The sequence below is a fragment of the Labrus bergylta genome, chromosome 6 (genome assembly GCF_963930695.1).
Source record: "Labrus bergylta chromosome 6, fLabBer1.1, whole genome shotgun sequence".
Classification (NCBI taxonomy): Eukaryota; Metazoa; Chordata; class Actinopteri; order Labriformes; family Labridae; genus Labrus; species Labrus bergylta.
This window is the reverse complement of record NC_089200.1, coordinates 1,381,415-1,405,346: the sequence shown is the minus strand read 5'-3', so window position 1 is coordinate 1,405,346 and position 23,932 is coordinate 1,381,415. Positions and strand designations below refer to the sequence as shown.

Sequence of the window (23,932 nt, the reverse complement as noted above, 5' to 3'; positions counted from 1 at the left end):
AGCACACATGGCTGAGGCCCAACAGAAATATACAAGCTCAAGACCTTTTACCAATTGTTTTTCTCCATCTTGTTTCTGTAGTTTGGTTCTTCACATTAAGGTCCAGTCTGTGTTCAAAGACTCTGAGATGCTGATCTTGTTGTGTACTGAAAATGAAATCCCTCAAATCTCCTTTCATTCCTCTCTCTGTGGTTTTAGAGTTTGAGTTGATGCACGTGGATGAGTTCGTTGACGAGCTACTACTAGCTAGAGAGGATGTGTGACATCATTCTGCCCAGGCTTCAGGTATGTCTGAACCGTTTCTACAATAAACACACACACCGTGTTTTTAAGTCTAAATATACACTACTGGTGTGTGTGTGTGTGTGTGTGTGTGTGTGTGTGTGTGTGTGTGTGTGTGTGTGTGTGTGTGTGTGTGTGTGTGTGTGTGTGTTCTGCAAAAGAGACACATCCTGGAGGAGGCCGAGATGTTAGACACTTGGATCAGTGCCCTGGAGGAGGATCTGGATGAAGTGGAGACCAGTGAGGAAGAAGACGAGGAAGAGGAGAAGGTGAAATCACAAACTGATTTGCTTACGGCCAAATTCCATCAGATTTGTGTAAAGTCTGTTGTGTGCTTCTGCTGTGCTGCGTCTCAGCTCTGTCAGTCCAGAGTCCTCTGAAGCAGATACACAAGACTTCTATTTCTGCAAGATGTCGGAGCACGGTGCATTAATTTACCACAGAGCAGATCCAGCAGGACAGGAAGTCAGACACAGAAACAACATTAAAACATCTGGTTTATTTTCAGAATAAAATATGTGTGTTTGTTTATTTGTTTATAAGGTTTCATACAGTTTTATACCACATGCATCGTATTATCCCGATACGGTATAATCCCTCATCTGTACTTGTTGAGTTCTGTTAGAACAAGGAAATGGCCCTCATTCGCTTTTAGAGTGAGGTGTCCCTAGAGAGTTACCATAGCTGCTGTAAAGCAGTTGTTGTTGTTGTTGTTGTTATCCTGTTACACTGGTACACAGGTGTGTGTGTAATAAAGTGGAAGCCGTGGATAAAGAAGCTCCCCGCCTATGTGCCGTTTATTGTTTTCTTATTAAGTGTATCCGGTCCAACGAACCCAGAAAGCTCGGTTACAGAGGTAAGAGAAAAGCTTTGTGAATACGGGTCCTGATCTAGGACTAAAAAACAGGTGTCAGAATAGCTGCTGAAATTAGCAAGAATTCAACTGGCTGTCTAGTTCACACACTCTGGTCAAACTGTTAGCTAATATTACTGATTACCAGCTGACTGGACACAATATTCCCCAACATACAGAAATCAAATGATGAGATGACTTACTGTATTAATACCATATGGTCCTCTTCTCCATAGACTGTAAATATAACGGTCCTCTCCCACGTCGATCAGTCTGTACTTCAGCGAGCGTCTGAATCAAAGTGCGAGCGTCTTCTTTGTAACCAGGATGTAGCGTTGTTGTAGCGGGAATATCTAAATCTTACCCGGATACAGCAATGCTATTTATTGATTGGTTTTTGGGGTAGCTATATATATTTTTTTTTATTAGCTGGTGCGTGGCAAGCTCCTTCTGATCTCTATGGGAAACCCACTTGATTCATATCTGTTCCATTGTTAAAAAAAATAGCGGCGCAACTTGGTGGGCGTTATCCTGGTAATTTATGCATGAGAAATACAAGGTGTGGCGTGTGAGCGTGTGAACAAGTTGAAATGTGTGTCTCTCACTCCCAATGCGTGAGACTGGAGAGCATTGATGTTGTCAGTTTTGGTGCGCTTTGGCGCCATCAGGAGGTCTCTGAGTGCAACTGCAGTGTCATAAAAACGGTCACGCCTCCCCCTCTGACACCACGTGCATTTGTTGACAAACAAAGGGTGAGGAAGCCGGCAGAGACGCTGTGAGAAGATGAGGAACCACGCAGACTCAAAAGGTACAGTAATATTACCAGATTTTGATGGAGCCTGAGTGTCTGCAGCCCGTTGTCTAGTTTGTTTATTCAACTGTTACCATGACAACTATAGGTCGTGGGTAAATGGCTACATAGATCGGTTTGTAAGGTTACAAACTTTTTGGAGACAAAAGTAAAGCTGCTAAACGTGAGACAATGATGACATCACCGGTAATGATGCAGCTCAATCTGTAATAAATGATGTCTGCAGGGATGTTCATTCTGCCGTATTACAGACTTGTTAGGCAGCAGTATAACCAGTTTGCAACCCTATGTAGAAAGTTACGTTATATAACGGTCTGTTTGTGCATTGCTGATGTAACCCCGTGTGTTCTGGCTCTGTATTTACAGACAAATTAACAGAAACCGATGAATTGTGTTGAGAGCCGGGATCAAACATCTCCCCTGATAAAAGAAAAAAATGTGTGATTTAGGAGAGTCAGAGTCAGAACATTAACATTCACGACTAATGAATAACTTTATGAATATTATTCAAAACTCCTCAGAACTGATACGGGATGAATCAAATATGATCAGTAACTGAAAACCACAGTTTGATTTCATCTAAACAACTAAAAAATACTTTAAAATGTGTTTATCAACAGAGCGTGAATCATCATTAACCTTCCTCCGACCAAGCTGTCAACGGCTCTGACCACATTCCTCCATCATCACTCACACTGTGGTAATTCTAGAGTCTCTTGGGGATTATTCCTCTTCATTTTACTTTGTCGACTTTCAGAAACAAATTTGGGTTTTCAAAGCAATAATGGATGTGGCACTTAGCAGGGCAACAACAGTGAGTGCTGTCAGATGGGGCCCCCTTAGGGAGGTGTCCTACTGTCATTTTGGGCCATTGCTTTGGTTTACATTTGTGAGCCCTGAGGGGCCCCTACTGGTCTGGGGCCCCAAGCAGCTGGGGTACACACACAGACTCCAGAATAAACAAGCAGGAGAATAATGTATAACTCAAAACAAGATATACAATGAAAAACAAGTGTTTTGAGGAAATTCATATGCTGTCAATATCAACCTGTTACACTGACAGAGTATGAGGGTTTTTTTTTTCAACATCGGTTTTCCTTTTATTCCAGGATTCAGCCCAAAACTTCAATTCACCATTAATGATGAGCCGGAGCCCGGAGTGGGGCGGAGTCAGTACAGGAATGCAGCATATAGACAATGTGTGTTATGGAAAATCAACTGGAGAGATACAACAAATCACAATATACATGGGTAACACTTTACAATAAGGCACACACATTTTGCATACTTACTGGGAGACGGATGGGAAACTAACCACTAGATATAATCCAGAGTGCATATGTGAAAACGGCTCTAGGTAACCATTAGTTAACAGGTAGATTTGTGTGGTTTATCAAGCTTTCATTATCCGTTAAATAATCATTAGCAACTCTACAACATGTGATGAAGAAGTACTCAATATCTACCAAGTACTTAGTGGTTTTCTAATGGTTACTTGAAACTTTAATCATGTTATTTTTGCATTTCAGCATGAGCATACAAAATAAAGTTTGGGTTTGGTGCTACATTACACAAATTTCCTACCAACATAACTTGAACTGCTCTTCTGCTGTTGCTCATTTGGAGTGACAAGTGGTTCATCCATGCCATGATTGATGGTTAGTTTTTTACTGTGCCAAGACACACATGATCAGAACATGTGCTGCTGTGAAATGTTCTTATTCTTCCTGACACAATAAGTGTATAAAAGGCTCAGACAGTAGGTGGCCTTCCTGTTAATTGCTCACGCTCCTCCTGCATGTTGATGATGTAAGCATCTCAAGCTTTTTGCTTCTGCCTTTTCCTTTTCAGTCGCTACATAACACATGACTGTTGACTATGTTTGAACTGTCTGTATTGTTTAAAAATGATTGTATGTGTATAATGGCTGAATAAAATACTCATACATACATGATCAGTTTGCCAGCGTGCGTGTGTTCGGAGAGGAGAGCGGCAGATTATAAATTCATCACACTCTGCAACATGATGAAGAATCAGTTTATGGACGCCACCTTGTAATACTCTTAGTTTACCAGCAGATGGCGCCTGTGCTACTTGTAAACCCAGGCAGTAAAGTGTATGTGAAGTTGTTAATCTGTCTGAAGAGGTAATTTCTTCCAGTTATGTTTGTTGAACTCGAATATTTCTGCCAAATAACTTACTCTAATAATTCAAAGGAATATATTATGTTAGAATGAATGTTTGTTTTCTAATAATCTTTGTGCTGGATGTGAACATTGTTATTCATGACATGTTTGTGACCCTGTATAAACCAGCTCTCTCAGAACGCTCCGTTTTGGTGTGTGTGTCTCTTTAAATGCAATGACTCTGTAGTGAGAATAAAAATGGCGGACCTGCGCAAAAGTTTTTTTTAGTCTGGGGGTGGAGTCCATGGGTGGAGATAACAGGGAAGGGGAGGGGATTTCTTTTTTTTACCAGAATCCCACTGTGACATCACAAGGAGAGCACATTTGAAACGGAGCATTTTTCTCTGTGTTGTAAGACTTATGCAGACCACAAACAAAGGACTGGATGGTTTATTTCACATGTTGTGGGTCAGTAGACACTCAGGTTACCCAGATATATGTTCAGAAACACAGTACAAGTGGATTTTAAATAATATGTCCCCTTCAGGATTTTAAAAATCGTTTAGTGTGATAAGCTTTAGTAGAATTAGGACGCTTATGATCTGACGAGGCTTAAATTTCTAGCTCTGTCCTCCCGATAGTTTAGAACTGAAGAAGGTGAAACCACTGAAACAAACAACTTCAAGATGATTTCTTGGTGTGCATACTGTTCATTTATTGGTATAAAGCTTAAACACAGCTTGAGCAAACAGGAGCATCTTAATATATAATTTTCAGGTAAAACAGCAAATACATTTTCACTTGAACAAGGAGGACTTTAAATTTCCAAAGCGAAGCACATTCTTATAAAATCCATTAACTCTAGAAACTGAAAATACAGCATTGAAAAAACACAACAGAAGCAAAATACATGATAATCACAATTCACACATTTCTTCATTAAGTATTCACCATGACGACCGTGTATTTACAAAGGACGTCACACCTACCAGGAGCTAGGGTGTAAGATTTAAAGATCACATATCCTCCTCCTCTTCAACCAGTTTAAATAAGTCTCAGAGCTCCTCAAAACATGTGTTTCTTGTTCTAAATCCACTCTGGATGCAAGGGACTACTGCCCTTTGTGATGTCATGAAGGGAACGCCGTCCTGAATTAGTAAGTCGTTCCCAACTCTCTCTCTCTCTGTCTGGTTTCTGACTTTATCCACTGTCCTATCTCTAAATAAACGAATAAAAGCCCAAAAATAAAAATAATTAAGAAAATAATAAAAATAAACCTTCCTTTAATTTATTTCAAATAGTTTTGAATGACAAGAAATAAGTTTTAGTTAGTTTTTATCCAAGTTATTTTTTGGACGCCCTGGAAGAATTGGCCCCCTCCTGTTTTTCATTCTTCTTCAGGATTCTTTTCCTCTTTATTACCACATGAAAGCAAAACACCTTTGTAGAAATTAGTTGTTGTTGTTTTTTTGCTTGGACATAATTGTTCCCCCTAAATTTGCCTCCATATCTTTACTGCGTTGGCTCTTGCAGGTTTCTGAGAAACTCCTTAATTCCTCTGTCTTTATTCTTCTTCAGGATTCTGATGCTGTTCTTACGGAACGAAGATTTTTCTGGTATTGCTGCTGCCTTCATGAGATACTCTATCGACCCTTGGGTGTCTTTTCGATTAAAGAATAAGTTATCTGCATATCTGTTGTATAGCATCTGTTTGTCTTTAGGTTCTGCAGGCTCATTTGTGAGCAGTTTCTGATATATCTGCTCAGCTTTGTCCTTGCTGTGATGTGACTTTGCATAGATAGTTGCGAGGTCTATTTCGTTTTCGAGTGTATCATCAGGGTAAAGCTTAAGTAGCTCCTCGTGGAGAGGGATTGCTGTGTCCACCATGCTTTGTTCTGGATCAGGGTTATTTCTGCTTTTATAAACGATCCTCCATCTGTAGCAGAATGCAACTAATCTCTTCAGAAAACGCACATCTGGATGTTCTTTCAGAACTTTCTCTGCCAAAACAATGGCCTCATCAGCAGATATGTATTTTCTGTAAAGGTTTAGTAAGGCCCACATGCCACTGTCACTGCAGCACAGAGTGCTCACATTTCCAGCCAACTCACAGACTTCATCTTGAATGTTTTCTCCTTCATCAGCACGTTGCTCAAGGTAGAGCGCAGCGAGGTACAAGTTCTCTGGATCCCGTTCCTTGGCTTGTCTCATTCTCTCCAACAGGTCAGTGTCCAGCCTCGTGTTGTTGTTCTTATGAGCATTGACTGACGCTATGACATAGCTGGTGTTCCACTCCACCATGTCCGGCTGCATGCTGGCAGCTTTCTCAAAGTAATCAACCACCATGTCCTTTTTTAAGAACATCAGGGTCCAGGCCTTTTCAGCGTAGATCTCTGGATGGAGCTCGTCCTGGGATGGAGATGGGTATTTTTCCATCAGGGCATCAACCTTTGACAGGTAAGCCTGACTCTCCTCTAGATCTCCCAGGTGGTGGTGCAGCCAGGCCAGGTTCCCGTAGTTCACCACTAACCAAGGACCCTCATTTGCGTCTCTCAGCTTGTTGAGGGTCTCTGCAGCCTTCTGGAACGAACCCTTAGCCTCTTCTTTTAACCCCAGCTTACACTGAATGAACCCCCACAGGTTGTAATTGTGGCCCAGCCAGCGGTTTCCCTCCTCTGTGCTGAAGTCCTCCATCTTGTGCGTGAGGCGTAACAGTTTTGGCTTGCTGTGGTCCAGGTTCCAGGTGAAGTGGCACTGCAGGGACTCCAGTGTGGTTTGACTCTGAGCAGCACTGATGGAGAATACAAAAACAAACATTTAAACACATCAGCAGCTAGTTTGGATATGCTTTGAAGTGTGCTATGGAAGCAGGTCTATATCTTACAACTTATCAATAACGACACACACCATCCCAGCCTGTTCATCCTGCTGACATCTAGCAGCGCACATGTATGTTCTGATTCTTGATGACTGTATTTATGTTTGCAGTTTCACCTCTACTCTTCAAATCTGATGTACACAGCAACGCAGAAGCTTCATTTGTCAACTTGAGCTGTCAATCGTGCCTTTATTCCCCTTTTTGTATCGTCAGCTAACTAAGTAAACTTCTCAGATAAATGAAAAACAGACTCAATTATTTGACATCACTGCATGGGCTCAGGAACAGTTTCCAGGAGACATCACATCTCTGGATTCACAAAGGTTAGCTGAAACTTTTGTTTTTGTCTTTTATTACCGCTGTCGCACGGGAAGTGATGGTTCTTTTAACCAATCAATGGACGGCGGTGTGTCTGGATCCTACCCTATCGGTACACTTGGCGCCCCAACAGAAGGGTACCAAAAAAGTAGGATGGTACAGATCGGTTATTTGGTACCGTTCCCAACTTTTGAAAGTGGAAAAGACAACAAATGAGTACCAGACCGGAATGAACCGGACCACTTGGTGGAAATAGAGCAATAAACTGCCCTACCTGTAATCGTGACTCATCACCTTGCAGTGAAAATATTTGGAGCGTAAAATAAGGCCAAGGAGAGCCTGGCTACAAGAATTGTCAGTAGACGGCACAGTCGAGTGTAATTAGCTGTCAGAACAGAGGGAGGCGTTTCCTTTTCAACAAAATCTTTTCATTGGCTGTTATGAAGTGTCATCAGAAGGTCAGCGGAGTAGTTTGAACAGTTATGTGGATCGTTATGGATCTAATGTGTTTGAATTAAAACTTTTACTGGATGACAGGTTTCTTTTCTGACTGTCCTACGTTTGTTTATGTTTTTGTGATATATTTGAAATTTCTTTTTTTTTTACTGGATATAAATTGTTGGGACTCAGTAAATCTTCAAATGTTTAAAAGACAAACAGTTTAATGCAGTTTTATGCTACAAAACAACAACAACAAAACATTTGACGATCAGTAGATGTAAATCCTTTGGGGGACAGGCCTACTGCAGAGTGGTAATGACCCTGTCCCAACTTTTTTTGAAAGGTGTTACTAGCATAAAATATCAAATGGTTCAAATGTCTCAGCTTCAACAGTTGACATGTTGTCTTTGTGCTATTTTTAATTAATTAGTCTTTATCTTTACATTTTACACAACGTCCCAACTTCTATTGAACGTGTGGGGTTCTTTGTTGTTAAAATGTACTTCTTCTTAAAATGTATTCTTCCTTTATAAAGTAATTTACGTATATATACTTTATGTTTTTATTGCCTAAAGGACCAGCAATTGAAAAGTTAATGTGCAATCTGATTGTGTGCAATTCAAATTATGATCAAATAAATCTTGAACCTTCCTACTGCTGCAGCTGATACCTAACTTCCTTCTACCTTTAGTATGTTTTTATAAAACAGCAGTATTCTGATTCCTGTATAACCAGCCTTACTGGCATTGTTCCGCCGCCCTGGTGGACACTTTGTGTATCGCTTATGTTTTCTTAAGTTTCATTTTCACCCTCAGTTTAGTTTTATTTACACCAAGAGCAGACTGCAGTGTGCATGCAGCTCAGTTATCTCCTAACGTTTAAACCTCGGAGTTGATATGTCCGTAAGTAACATGTCATATATTGTTTGAATTTATTTTTATTAAGAAATATTTCTGTTTATGAAGATAACATTAAGCCTCCAGTTGTGAGTAAACACGGAGATCTGTTTGCTAACCGCTAAATTGATTTTTGTGTCATGTATGTGTACTACAGAGTACTAACACTTTCCAGAGTTGTTTAGCTGCTGAATAAATGTGTGAATGTTATACAGCAATGTTACATGTGAATACATGGGGTTACAATTCATAAGGATTTAAGAAGTAGTTTAATTAAGATTTTCATCTCAAGCTATTAATGTACTTCATACATTTCACTATTTACGGTTTCATTTCATGTGTGTATGCTTTACATGTGCAGTATATTGACACAATATTTGTACTGTATTTTCAGTTTTACAGAAACGACCATCACTAAAGCCACTTTGTTCAAGAAAACGGTTTTATTGGAGTTTTTGTTCGCTATCTGTCTAGCCTTGCTCAGAAACGCAATCGTGAGGACAGAATAAGCAGAGTATTTATATTCTGTGGTAATCCTTATTTTACTGAAGGTAAATATACAATTATAATTCCACCTCTTCAAAAATAAACAAAAAACAATCAGTTATCATTTTGATTCCTTAAAAGGAAACACAAATTAAAATCTACATTTTTTTTTTTTTTTAAGATTTATTTTTGGACTTTTTGTGCCTTTAATGGAGAGATAGGACAGTGGATAGAATCGGAAATCAGGGAGAGAGAGAGAGTGGGGAACGACATGCGTGAAAGGAGCCACAGGCGAGATCGAACCTGGGCCGCCTGCTTGGAAGACTACAGCCTCCATACATGGGGCGCGCACACTAATCACTGCGCCAACAGCGCCCCTAAAATCTAAATTTTGACCCCAGACAAACAAAATGTCACAGAAGCCTCAAAGTGAGAAAAGTAAACGTATGAAACACTAAAATAATGAAGCTAAAGGGGAAGAAAAAGACTAATAGGAAAGGGTTTGGAATTAATAAATTAGAAACATGTAAACATTCGTACGCAAGTCAGATACTCACCTCATCTTTCTGCTGTTTCTTCCTCTCAGTCGTTTTCTGAAGATGACTTAGTCGAGCAGACGTTTCCTCTTGATGTTGCTCTCTGGTTACAGTCGCTTCAGCTGTCTACTGTGAATAACGTGATGATGTGCAGCAGCTTTAAACGTCCGTGATAGAGGCGTGGTACTTGGGAACTCGTAAATCCACATTTCTTTAACATCAGGATGTCATCGGACTCTCCTTTACTGGGAATGGAAACTTCTTCACTTCTTCAGAAGTCTTCAGTTTCCCTTTGTTTATTGTTTCATTGTTTATTCAAGGAGGAAAAAGTTCCTTCTCTTGATGTATTGCTGTAATTACGTTTTGCTAGATTCCCTAGTAGTGCTGTAGTCAAGACCACACAAACCGAGACCAAGACATAACCGAGACCAGAGTGCTCCGAGTTCAAGACAAGACCGAGACAGTTAAGGGTCCAGACCAATGAAGACCAAGACCAAGGCAGGGCGAGACCAAGTCAAGACCTAGTCCTAGGCAGGTCAAGACTGAGTCAAGGCCAAGACCAAGACCAAGGCGGGGCGAGACCAAGACATTTAGGGGTCCAAACCAATGAAGACCAAGACCAAGGCAGGGCGAGACTGAGACAATACCTAGACCTGGGCAGGTCAAGACCGAGTCAAGACCAAGACCAAGACCTAGGCAGGTCAAGACCGAGTCAAGACCAAGACCAAGACCAAGGCAGGGCGACCTCTTGACAGGTCTTGATTGAAAATCTGGAGTCCACCCAGTCTGATACCCGAGACAAGACCAAGTCCACCTTTCTTTATCAGCAGGATGTTATCTGACTTTCCTTTCTTGAGAATGGAAACTTAAGTCCTCAGTTTCCCTTTATTATTTATTCAAGGAGGAAAAAGTTCCTTCTCTTGATGTATTGCTGTAATCACTTTTTGCTAGATTCCCTAGTAGTGCTGTAGTCAAGACCACACAAACCGAGACCAAGACATAACAGAGACCAGAGTGCTCCGAGTTCAAGACAAGACTGAGACAGTTAAGACCAGGGTGAGACCAAGTCAAGACCTAGACTTAGGCAGGTCAAGACCGGGTCAAGACTGGGTCAAGACCAAGACCAAGGTGGATTGAAAATCTGGAGTCCACCCAGTCTGATACCCGAGACAAGACCAAGTCCACCTTTCTTTATCAGCAGGATGTTATCTGACTTTCCTTTCTTGAGAATGGAAACTTAAGTCCTCAGTTTCCCTTTATTATTTATTCAAGGAGGAAAAAAGTTCCTGAAGACCAAGACCAAGGCAGGGCGAGACCGAGTCAAGACCTAGACCTAGGCAGGTCAAGACCAAGTCAAGACCTAGACCTAGGCAGGTCAAGACCGGGTCAAGACCAAGACCAAGGTGGGGCTAGACCAGGCGCGGAGCCTATGGCTCATTCCACTGGGGGCGGGGACCAATAGTGGGCCCTTAAACTGTCAGGCTATATAGCATATGCTGTAGCCTATATAGTAATAAAGTATATCATTTATGGTTTAGTATCAGCTGTATGGAGATACAAGACGGGGCGGGACGAAGAGAAATGCCGCTGCAGATTACAAAGGGTGTTATTACAGTGACAGGGACTTATCAGTGAGTGACCTGCTGATGTTTAAACAGAACAAGTGCTGATATGTCTGTGCGCATATTCCACCGATTAAACAGAAGTAAAGCAGACTTCATTAGCCGGACGGGAAACCAAAGATAGAAGGCAACTACAGTTTAACATTCAGTGAAGTTGGACGCTCATCCAGCCACACAGCCAAACAGGCAATACAATAAAACCACACATTATCAACCCACGCACGACAACAAACTTTGTAAATGTGATAGGTGTAATTTATTTGAGTAATAAGTTATAAATAAATTCATGGAGAAATAAATATGATTTTAGTGACATAAAACAGCGAATTCTTGTAAAAAATGTCACAAAACAATTGTAGAAGTTCATTTAAGTTTAATAATTTGTAAAAGATATCAGTGTTAAAACAGATTCAGTCTGAAGGATTTAAAACACTTTAAAGATTATTTTTTTGTTAAAAACCTTTGAAATAGACAGATATGTCAACCAAGATTGATGAATCTGTCATGTACCTGTAATGTCTATCAAGAGATAATGCATGTGATTGATTAGTTATGCCTGCCGAGGCCGGAAGGGGGAGCTCTCAGCCGCGATGCCTCATTCTGCATGACGCTGACAGAGGAAGCGTCGTGTCTTGAGTCCATTTATTCATTTTACCCTTTTTCAGGTAAAAAGATAATCTATATCTGTGTTTATCTACAAAGGATGTTTCTAGGGATGTTTTCGTGTTTATTGTTAGGAACTTACAGAAAGGTTGATGTTTAAAATGTTGTATTTACATTTGATGAAAGTTCAGTGAGACACTAAGCTAGGTTAGCTCCGTGTTGTATGTCGTGCACACATCACCACACAAGGTCAGTGTTGGCATGAGCGTGTGTGTAGGTCTGGATGTGTGTGCATATTAAGATTATTAAGAATCTGAAAGTGTTTATAAGAATAGTCATGGTTGAGAATATTCATGTTTAATTGTGTCAGTGAGCACATATATTTATTTTTGTTAGGAAGAAATTGTTCAACAGAAGAATGAGAAATTAAAGAAAGAAATATGAAGCAAAGTGATATTTAGGATATTTTTGTTTGTATTTTCAACTCAGTTGATAATTCTGTTTTATTGTACTTACCTGTTATGTTTCATATTTGCCTGTGAAGAGAAATGTTAAAAGAAAGCACCATTGTGACTATGTGGATCATTTTGAAAAAGATGAATTAAATCATTCTGCATGACGCTGACAGAGGAAGCATCGTGTCTTGAGTCCATTTATTCATTTTACCCTTTTTCAGGGTACAACATTTTGGAGGCACCGCTGGGATGGATGTGGCGAGGTTAAGCTGTCCCAGATAGACGTCCCCGATCATCATCCAGCCCTACACATCTACAGCCAAGGTGGACAAAAGCGTGTGGTGGTACAACAGCTGCGTAGAGAGACTTGCATGCCATCTGAGGTCAACCGCTGGTGCCAGGAAAGCTGCATTGTTGATTCTACAAAGTAATGGTTCAGCTTCACCCTGATACTGTCCCACGGCCAGAAAAATAAAATGGATACGTCAGAGTTAGAGGACTTGAAACTGGAAGTTGGTGGTGCGCTGTACACATTAATAAGAGATGATTTAATTGAAGTTTCCCACACATTGCTGGGTTAGAAAAGTATCAGGTAAAAGTCATTCATCTCTTATTGTACATGTTACAAAGCACATAGAGAGAGAAGAGTTAAATGAACTTGAGGATCAAGGTATGACAGAGCTACTGACTTTAAAAGACAAAATAGTCTAGTTGCAAAAGGCTGTAAAAAAAAGCGCACCTGAAAAAGAAACTTCAAATCCAAAACCAACAGATTCAGTGCAGGAGCAGTTTGTTCAGCCTTCAGAAGAAGAGCGTTTGCAAAAAGAGCTAGAGACACTGCAATTAGCATAAGCTTTATCACTTAAAGAAAAAGCAAACCTTAACAGTAGGACACAAAAGTCAGTGAGTGAGGACAGTAACAGTGCTAAAGAAGACCATGTAGTTACGCAACAAACCGTCCAACCCCGTCTCTCATTGCAGTGGGGTAGGGAATTCAAAATATCAGGCCAGATAGGTGAGCCAGGTCAAAAGGACAAACTTACCTTTTCCAGTCTAACACACCAAATTGAGCAAGGCATCAGTAAAGGATTTGCTGAAATAGAAATAGTTGATGCAGTTATAAGAGCAATAGCACCAGGTTTACAACTACGCAGCTACCTCGAGGGAAAGAGTAACCTTACATTACCTACCTTGAGGAGGATTCTCAGGTCCCACTACCAAGAAAAAGGAGCAACAGAACTGTACAAACAACTAACATCAGAAGTTCAAAGCAGTAAGGAAACGCCACAAAACTTCCTTATCAGAGCCCTAGATTTGAGGCAGAAAATCCTGTTTGCATCCCAAGAAGCAGAATCTGGACTAAAATATGATCCTGTCCTCGTACAGAGCATGTTTCTCCATACTGTTCTGACAGGCCTGCAAAACGATAGCATTAGGAGTGACCTCCAGCCGTACCTGCAACAAACGCAACAAGTGATGGGCTGCTTCTCGAAAAAACTGAACATTGCTTGTTCAAATGAAGCAGAGAGACAAAATAAAAAGAAATTACTAACTCAACAGCGACAGCCCACAGTGCACTCAGTTCAATCTGAGCCCCCTGCAGAGAAAAGGGTTAAAAATCCAAGTTCAGAACTTACCAGCAAAATGCATCCTGAGCTATTAAACCAACTGAAAGAAATGCGTTCCGATATGGCCCTACTGAAAAATATAGGCGCTGAGGTTGCTCAAATCAAAGAGTCAATTCGACAGCTGAGCACAGCACAGAAAAACCAGGTGGTTTCACAGGAGTGTATTATTCCTCTTCAGTTCCAGTATCCACCACAAGGTGTCTGGCCTCCCCCAGGACCTGGACGAAGAGGAGAAACAGCCCAATATCAACAGAGGTTTGCACCACAGCAACATTATCCTGTCCCAAATCGTGCACGCCTGAGAAAATGTGTTGGCTGCCAGCAAAACGGAAGTGATTACTGCACCCATTGCTACAGATGCGGCAGCGATGAACATTTCCTTGCAGGATGCAAGGTGAGAGCAAACAGACAAAACAAAGATGGTCCTTTAAACGGAGGATGGTTACCCCCACGGGACAAGGAGTAACCAGCAACAGTGTGAAGTCCCAACAGCATTGCTCCCAATGTGGTCTCTCTGCCGGAGACAAAAGACTAAGAAGGTGTGCATCATGTAAAACAGACATTTACTGTTCAAAAACCTGTCAAGTTGAACATTGGCCAAAACACAAAAAACAATGCCATCAGTACATTCAGCCACCAGTTAACCAGCGCTCTCAAGCAACAACAAATGCCACACAGACAAAGAAAGGAGGAAGTCATCCCCGTCTCGTTGTTCTTGTAAACGGTGCATGATCGACTGTTACATACAAGGCTGTAAAACTAGAGCATTGTGGGATACCGGCTCCCAAGTCTGTATTGTGGGTGAGAAGTGGAAAAGGAGACATTTGCCACACGAAAGATTAAAGGATATCTCCGAGTTACTCGATGCACCTGATGATTTGAAAATAACAGCTGCAAATGGACAGAGCATGCCTTATAAAGGTTTCATTGAGGTCACTTTTGGATTAGTTGCTGAAGGAGCTGACCCCAAAGAACTTCTTGTCCCTTTGCTAGTGATGAAAAGAGGAAGACTGCAACAGCCCATCCTAGGGTTTAATGTCACTGAGCAAATAGTGAAAGCCAGCACCACAGAGCAACTGGATGCTTCAAGAAGAGAGCAGCTGAACAAGATATTAAGAACTGCTTTCCCCTGCCTTGGAAGTGAAAATGTTACTGCTTTTATTGATCTTGTGGTTGTTCAACAGTCATGTGACTATGTTGTGAAAACGACAAAAGAAAAAGTTGTTGTGCCCAAACACACCTCTGTTCAGATTGACTGTAAAGTTAAGACACGCCCTCTGAAAAAAGACACAACACTGCTGTTTGAACCTGACATAAATCCTCAGTGGAGTGAAGACCTTGAGTTCTGTGAGACATTGGTTAAGCTAAAACGTGGCGCTTCACCCTACATTGTGCTTGATGTACAAAATCCCACTGATCACGATATCGAATTGTCAGGAAAAACTGTTGTTGGTACCCTACAGCATGTCCAGGCTGTGTATCCAGCAAATGTGTTAGAGAAACCAAACCATTGTCCCCAAGTGTCAGTGAATCAAATGAACGCGCAAACTGAGAAAGTTAAGGACATTCCATGGGATCCACCGATTGACTTGAGTCACTTACATGAACATGAAAGAGTAGCTGTACAGAACATGCTTCGTGAAGAGTGCTCCTCCTTTTCAAACTCAGATGATGACATCGAATGTATTGAAAAGTTAAAGTTAAGCATCTCATTGAAAGACATGGATCCTGTAGCACGCACTTACCTGTCTGTGCCAAAGCCGTTGTATAAAGAGATGAAAGATTATCTGCATAATCTTATTGCACAAGGATGGGTGAAGAAATCTAACTCACCTTATGCCTCACCTGTTGTCTGTGTAAGGAAGAAAGAGTTTACGTCTTTGCATAGACTACAGAGAACTGAACAAAAAGTCTCACCCAAGCAGACAGCCCATTCCACGTGTGCAGGACTTTCTCGACAGTCTCGGAGGTAACTCGTGGTTTTCATTGCTAGATCAAGGGAAAGCCTACCATCAAGGTTTTATGGATGAAAACAGCAGACCCTTGACTGCATTTGTGACTCCATGGGGCCTCTACGAATGGATAAGGATTCCGTTTGACCTAATGAACGCACCCGCGGCATTCCAGCGCTGCATGGAGGAGTGTCTGGAAGAGGTGCGAGACATCATCGATGCAACATCGAAGCCTCATTTGCACTTTGCACTCTGCTTGGGGCACACACACACACATACAGACTCCAGAATAAACAGGCAGGAGAATAATGTATAACTCAAAACAAGATATACAATGAAAAACAAGTGTTTTGAGGAAATTCATATGCTGTCAATATCAACCTGTTACACTGACAGAGTATGAGGGTTTTTTTTTTCAACATCGGTTTTCCTTTTATTCCAGGATTCAGCCCAAAACTTCAATTCACCATTAATGATGAGCCGGAGCCCGGAGTGGGGCGGAGTCAGTACAGGAATGCAGCATATAGACAATGTGTGTTATGGAAAATCAACAGGAGAGATACAACAAATCACAATATACATGGGTAACACTTTACAATAAGGTACACACATTTTGCATACTTACTGGGAGACGAATGGGAAACTAACCACTAGATATAATCCAGAGTGCATATGTGAAAACGGCTCTAGGTTACCATTAGTTAACAGGTAGATTTGTGTGGTTTATCAAGCTTTCATTATCCGTTAAATAATCATTAGCAACTCTACAACATGTGATGAAGAAGTATTCAGTATCTACCCAGTACTTAGTGGTTTTCTATTGGTTACTTGAAAGTTTAATCATGTTATTTTTGCATTTCAGCATGAGCATACAAAATAAAGTTTGGGTTTGGTGCTACATTACACAAATTTCCTACCAACATAACTTGAACTGCTCTTCTGCTGTTGCTCGTTTGGAGCGACAAGTGGTTCATCCATGCCATGATTGATGGTTATTTTTTTACTGTGACAAGACACACATGATCAGAACATGTGCTGCTGTGAAATGTTCTTATTCTTCCTGACACAATAAGTGTATAAAAGGCTCAGACAGTAGGTGGCCTTCCTGTTAATTGCTCACGCTCCTCCTGCGTGTTGATGATGTAAGCATCTCAAGCTTTTTGCTTCTGCCTTTTCCTTTTCAGTCGCTACATAACACATGACTGTTGACTCTGTTTGAACTGTCTGTATTGTTTAAAAATGATTGTATGTGTATAATGGCTGAATAAAATACTCATACATACATGATCAGTTTACCAGCGTGCGTGTGTTCGGAGAGGAGAGCGGCAGATTATAAATTCACCGCACTCTGCAACATGAAGAATCAGTTTATGGACGCCACCTTGTAATACTCTTAGTTTACCAGCAGATGGCGCCTGTGCTACTTGTAAACCCAGGCAGTAAAGTGTATGTGAAGTTGTTAATCTGTCTGAAGAGGTAATTTCTTCCAGTTATGTTTGTTGAACTCGAATATTTCTGCCAAATAACTTACTCTAATAATTCAAAGGAATATATTATGTTAGAATGAGTGTTTGTTTTCTAATAATCTTTGTGCTGGATGTGAACATTGTTATTCATGACATGTTTGTGACCCTGTATAAACCAGCTCTCTCAGAACGCTCCGTTTTGGTGTGTGTGTCTCTTTAAATGCAATGACATCACTCCTCTGTAGTGAGAATAAAAATGGCGGACCTGCGCAAAAGTTTTTTTTTAGTCTGGGGGTGGAGTCCATGGGTGGAGATACCAGGGAAGGGGAGGGGATTTCTTTTTTTACCAGAATCCCACTGTGACATCACAAGGAGAGCACATTTGAAACGGAGCATTTTTCTCTGTGTTGTAAGACTTATGCAGACCACAAACAAAGGACTGGATGGGTTTATTTCACATGTTGTGGGTCAGTAGACACTCAGGTTACCCAGATATATGTTCAGAAACATAGTACAAGTGGATTTTAAATAATATGTCCCCTTCAGGAGTTTAAAAATCGTTTAGTGTGATAAGCTTTAGTAGAATTAGGACGCTTATGATCTGACGAGGCTTAAATTTCTAGCTCCGTCCTCCCGATAGTTTAGAACTAAAGAAGGTGAAGCCACTGAAACAAACAACTTCAAGATGATTTCTTGGTGTGCACACTGTTCATTTATTGGTATAAAGCTTAAACACAGCTTGAGCAAACAGGAGCATCTTAATATATAATTTTCAGGTAAAACAGCAAATACATTTTCACATGAACAATGAGGACTTTAAATTTCCAAAGCGAAGCACATTCATATAAAATCCATTAACTCTAAAAACTGAAAGTACAGCATTGAAAAAACACAACAGAAGCAAAATATATGATAATCACAATTCACACATTTCCTCATTAAGTATTCACCATGACGACCGTGTATTTACAAAGGACGTCACACCTACCAGGAGCTAGGGTGTAAGATTTAAAGATCACATATCCTCCTCCTCTTCAACCAGTTTAAATAAGTCTCAGAGCTCCTCAAAACATGTGTTTCTTGTTCTAAATCTACTCTGGATGCAAGGGGCTACTGCCCTTTGTGATGTCATGAAGGGAACTCCGTCCTGAATTAGTAAGTCGTTCCCAACTCTCTCTCTCTCTGTCTGGTTTCTGACTTTATCCACTGTCCTATCTCTAAATAAACGAATAAAAGCCCAAAAATAAAAATAATTAAGAAAATAATAAAAATAAACCTTCCTTTAATTTATTTCAAATAGTTTTGAATGACAAGAAATTAGTTTTAGTTAGTTTTTATCCTTATTTTTTGGACGTCCTGGAAGAATTGGCCCCCTCCTGTTTTTCATTCTTCTTCAGGATTCTTTTGCTCTTTATTACCACATGAAAGCAAAACACCTTTGTAGAAATTAGTTGTTGTTGTTTTTTTGCTTGGACATAATTGTTCCCCCTAAATTTGCCTCCCTATCTTTACTGCGTTGGCTCTTGCAGGTTTCTGAGAAACTCCTCAATTCCTCTGTCTTTATTCTTCTTCAGGACTCTGATGCTGTTCTTACGGAACGAAGATTTTTCTGGTATTGCTGCTACCTTCATGTGATACTCTATCGACCTGTGGGAGTCATTTAGATTAAAGTATAAATGAGTTGCATATCTGTTGTATAGCATCTGTTTGTCTTTAGGTACTGCAGGCTCATTTGTGAGCAGTTTCTGATATATCTGCTCAGCTTTGTCCTTACTGTGATGTGACTTTGCATAGATAGTTGCGAGGTCTATTTCGTTTTCGAGTGTATCATCAGGGTAAAGCTTAAGTAGCTCCTCGTGGAGAGGGATTGCTCTGTCCACCATGCTTTGTTCTGGATCAGGGTAATTTCTGCTTTTATAAACTATCCTCCATCTGTAGCAGAATGCAACTAATCTCTTCAGAAAACGCACATCTGGATGTTCTTTCAGAACTTTCTCTGCCAAAACAATGGCCTCATCAGCAGATATGTATTTTCTGTAAAGGTTTAGTAAGGTCCACATGCCACTGTTACTGCAGCACAGAGTGCTCACATTTCCAGCCAACTCACGGACTTCAGCAGCATGTTGCTCAAGGTAGAGCGCAGCGAGGTACAAGTTCTCTGGATCCCGTTCCTTGGCTTGTCTCATTTTCTCCAACAGGTCAGTGTCCAGCCTCGTGTTGTTGTTCTTATGAGCATTGAAGGACGCTATGACATAGCTGGTGTTCCACTCCACCATGTCCGGCTGCATGCTGGCAGCTTTCTCAAAGTAATCAACCACCAGATTCATGTCCTTTTTTAAGAACATCAGGGTCCAGGCCTTTTCAGCGTAGATCTCTGGATGGAGCTTGTCCTGGGATGGAGATGGGATCTCTGGATGGAGCTCGTCCTGGGATGGAGATGGGATCTCTGGATGGAGGTCGTCCTGGGATGGAGATGGGATCTCTGGATGGAGGTCGTCCTGGGATGGAGATGGGATCTCTGGATGGAGCTCGTCCTGGGATGGAGATGGGTATTTTTTCATCAGGGCATGAACCTTTGACAGGTAAGCCTGACTCTCCTCTAGCTCTCCCAGGTCGTGGTGCAGCCAGGCCAGGTTCCCATAGTTCACCACTAACCAAGCACCCTCATCTGCATTTCTCAGCTTGTTGAGGGTCTTTGCAGCCTTCTGGAACGAACCCTTAGCCTCTTCTTTTAACCCCAGCTTATACTGAATGAACCCCCACAGGTTGTAATTGTGGCCCAGCCAGCGGTTTCCCTTCTCTGTGCTGAAGTCCTCCATCTTGTGCGTGAGGCGTAACAGTTTTGGCTTGCTGCAGTCCAGGTCCCAGGTGAAGTGGCACTGCAGGGACTCCAGTGTGGTTTGACTCTGAGCAGCACTGATGGAGAATAAAAAAAAAAAACATTTAAACACATCAGCAGCTAGTTTGGATATGCTTTGAAGTGTGCTATGGAAGCAGGTCTATTTCTTACAACTTATCAATAACGACACACACCATCCCAGCCTGTTCATCCTGCTGACATCTAGCAGCGCACATGTATGTTCTGATTCTTGATGACTGTATTTATGTTTGCAGTTTCACCTCTACTCTTCAAATCCGATGTACACAGCAACGCAGAAGCTTCATTTGTCAACTTGAGCTGTCAATCGTGCCTTTATTCCCCTTTTTGTATCGTCAGCTAACTAAGTAAACTTCTCAGATAAATGAAAAACAGACTCAATTATTTGACATCACTGCATGGGCTCAGGAACAGTTTCCAGGAGACATCACATCTCTGGATTCACAAAGGTTAGCTGAAACTTTTGTTTTTGTCTTTTATTACCGCTGTCGCACGGGAAGTGATGGTTCTTTTAACCAATCAATGGACGGCGGTGTGTCTGGATCCTACCCTATCGGTACACTTGGCTCCCCAACAGAAGGGTACCAAAAAAGTAGGATGGTACAGATCGGTTATTTGGTACCGTTCCCAACTTTTGAAAGTGGAAAAGACAACAAATGAGTACCAGACCGGAATGAACCGGACCACTTGGTGGAAATAGAGCAATAAACTGCCCTACCTGTAATCGTGACTCATCACCTTGCAGTGAAAATATTTGGAGCGTAAAATAAGACCAAGGAGAGCCTGGCTACAAGAATTGTCAGTAGACGGCACAGTCGAGTGTAATTAGCTGTCAGAACAGAGGGAGGCGTTTCCTTTTCAACAAAATCTTTTCATTGGCTGTTATGAAGTGTCATCAGAAGGTCAGCGGAGTAGTTTGAACAGTTATGTGGATCGTTATGGATCTAATGTGTTTGAATTAAAAATTTTACTGGATGACAGGTTTCTTTTCTGACTGTCCTACGTTTGTTTATGTTTTTGTGATATATTTGAAATTATTATTTTTTTTTACTGGATATAAATTGTTGGGACTCAGTAAATCTTCAAATGTTTAAAAGACAAACAGTTTAATGCAGTTTTATGCTACAAAAACAACAACAACAAGAACAAAATTTGACGATCAGTAGATGTAAATCCTTTGGGGGGACAGGCCTACTGCAGAGTGGTAATGACCCTGTCCCAACTTTTTTTGAAAGGTGTTACTAGCATAAAATATCAAATGGTCATAGTTTTCCAAAAAACATTCAAATGTCTCAGCTTCAACAGTTGACATGTTGTCTTTGTGCTATTTTTAATTAATTAGTCTTTATCTTTACATTTTACACAACGTCCCAACTTCTATTGAACGTGTGGGGTTCTTTGTTGTTAAAATGTACTTCTTCTTAAAATGTATTCTTCCTTTATAAAGTAATTTACGTATATATACTTTATGTTTTTATTGCCTAAAGGACCAGCAATTGAAAAGTTAATGTGCAATCTGATTGTGTGCAATTCAAATTATGATCAAATAAATCTTGAACCTTCCTACTGCTGCAGCTGATACCTAACTTCCTTCTACCTTTAGTATGTTTTTATAAAACAGCAGTATTCTGATTCCTGTATAACCAGCCTTACTGGCATTGTTCCGCCGCCCTGGTGGACACTTTGTGTATCGCTTATGTTTTCTTAAGTTTCATTTTCACCCTCAGTTTAGTTTTATTTACACCAAGAGCAGACTGCAGTGTGCATGCAGCTCAGTTATCTCCTAACGTTTAAACCTCGGAGTTGATATGTCCGTAAGTAACATGTCATATATTGTTTGAATTTATTTTTATGAAGAGATATTTCTGTTTATGAAGATAACATTAAGCCTCCAGTTGTGAGTAAACACGGAGATCTGTTTGCTAACCGCTAAATAGATTTTTGTGTCATGCATGTGTACTACAGAGTACTAACACTTTCCGGAGTTGTTTAGCTGCTGAATAAATGTGTGAATGTTATACAGCAATGTTACATGTTAATACATGGGGTTACAATTCATAAGGATTTAAAAAGTAGTTTAATTAAGATTTTCATCTCAAGCTATTAATGTACTTCATACATTTCACTATTTACGGTTTCATTTCATGTGTGTATGCTTTACATGTGCAGTATATTGACACAATATTTGTACTGTATTTTCAGTTTTACAGAAACGACCATCACTAAAGCCACTTTGTTCAAGAAAACCGTTTTATTGGAGTTTTTGTTCGCTATCTGTCTAGCCTTGCTCAGAAACGCAATCGTGAGGACAGAATAAGCAGAGTATTTATATTCTGTGGTAATCCTTATTTTACTGAAGGTAAATATACAATTATAATTCCACCTCTTCAAAAATAAACAAAAAACAATCAGTTATAATTTTGATTATAACACAAATTAAAATCTACATTTTTTTTTTTTTTAAGATTTATTTTTGGACTTTTTGTGCCTTTAATGGAGAGATAGGACAGTGGATAGAATCGGAAATCAGGGAGAGAGAGAGAGTGGGGAACGACATGCGTGAAAGGAGCCACAGGCGAGATCAAACCTGGGCCGCCTGCTTGGAAGACTACAGCCTCCATACATGGGGCGCGCACACTAATCACTGCGCCAACAGCGCCCCTAAAATCTAAATTTTGACCCCAGACAAACAAAATGTCACAGAAGCCTCAAAGTGAGAAAAGTAAACGTATGAAACACTAAAATAATGAAGCTAAAGGGGAAGAAAAAGACTAATAGGAAAGGGTTTGGAATTAATAAATTAGAAACATGTAAACATTCGTACGCAAGTCAGATACTCACCTCATCTTTCTGCTGTTTCTTCCTCTCAGTCGTTTTCTGAAGATGACTTAGTCGAGCAGACGTTTCCTCTTGATGTTGCTCTCTGGTTACAGTCGCTCCAGCTTCAGCTGTCTACTGTGAATAACGTGATGATGTGCAGCAGCTTTAAACGTCCGTGATAGAGGCGTGGTACTTGGGAACTCGTAAATCCACATTTCTTTAACAGTAGGATGTCATCGGACTCTCCTTTACTGGGAATGGAAACTTAAGTCTTCAGTTTCCCTTTGTTTATTGTTTCATTGTTTATTCAAGGAGGAAAAAGTTCCTTCTCTTGATCTATTGCTGTAATCACTTTTTGCTAGATTCCCTAGTAGTGCTGTAGTCAAGACCACACAAACCGAGACCAAGACATAACAGAGACCAGAGTGCTCCGAGTTCAAGACAAGACCGAGACAGTTAAGGGTCCAGACCAATGAAGACCAAGACCAAGGCAGGGTGAGACCAAGTCAAGACCTAGACCTAGGCAGGTCAAGACCGGGTCAAGACCAAGACCAAGGTGGATTGAAAATCTGGAGTCCACCCAGTCTGATACCCGAGACAAGACCAAGTCCACCTTTCTTTATCAGCAGGATGTTATCTGACTTTCCTTTCTTGAGAATGGAAACTTAAGTCCTCAGTTTCCCTTTATTATTTATTCAAGGAGGAAAAAAGTTCCTGAAGACCAAGACCAAGGCAGGGCGAGACCGAGTCAAGACCTAGACCTAGGCAGGTCAAGACCGGGTCAAGACCAAGACCAAGGTGGGGCTAGACCAGGCGCGGAGCCTATGGCTCATTGCATTGGGGGCGGGGACCAATAGTGGGCCCTTAAACTGTCTATAGGC

At 40.8% G+C, this 23,932-nt stretch overlaps 2 protein-coding genes across 2 annotated transcripts; both read right to left on the bottom strand.

The window, feature by feature from the left end:
• Positions 1 to 4,768: 4,768 nt before the first annotated feature.
• LOC114917200 (interferon-induced protein with tetratricopeptide repeats 1-like) lies at positions 4,769 to 9,742 on the bottom strand. Its single transcript, XM_029275324.2, has 2 exons — positions 9,649 to 9,742; positions 4,769 to 6,863 (listed from the first exon to the last, which is right to left on the bottom strand). The coding sequence occupies exons 1-2, from the start codon at positions 9,651 to 9,653 to the stop codon at positions 5,585 to 5,587; spliced, it is 1,284 nt and encodes a 427-aa protein (XP_029131157.2). The 5' UTR covers positions 9,654 to 9,742; the 3' UTR covers positions 4,769 to 5,584.
• An 8,044-nt stretch (positions 9,743 to 17,786) lies between these two features.
• LOC114917199 (interferon-induced protein with tetratricopeptide repeats 1-like) lies at positions 17,787 to 23,178 on the bottom strand. Its single transcript, XM_065956422.1, has 2 exons — positions 23,073 to 23,178; positions 17,787 to 20,269 (listed from the first exon to the last, which is right to left on the bottom strand). The coding sequence occupies exons 1-2, from the start codon at positions 23,075 to 23,077 to the stop codon at positions 18,862 to 18,864; spliced, it is 1,413 nt and encodes a 470-aa protein (XP_065812494.1). The 5' UTR covers positions 23,078 to 23,178; the 3' UTR covers positions 17,787 to 18,861.
• Positions 23,179 to 23,932: the final 754 nt, after the last annotated feature.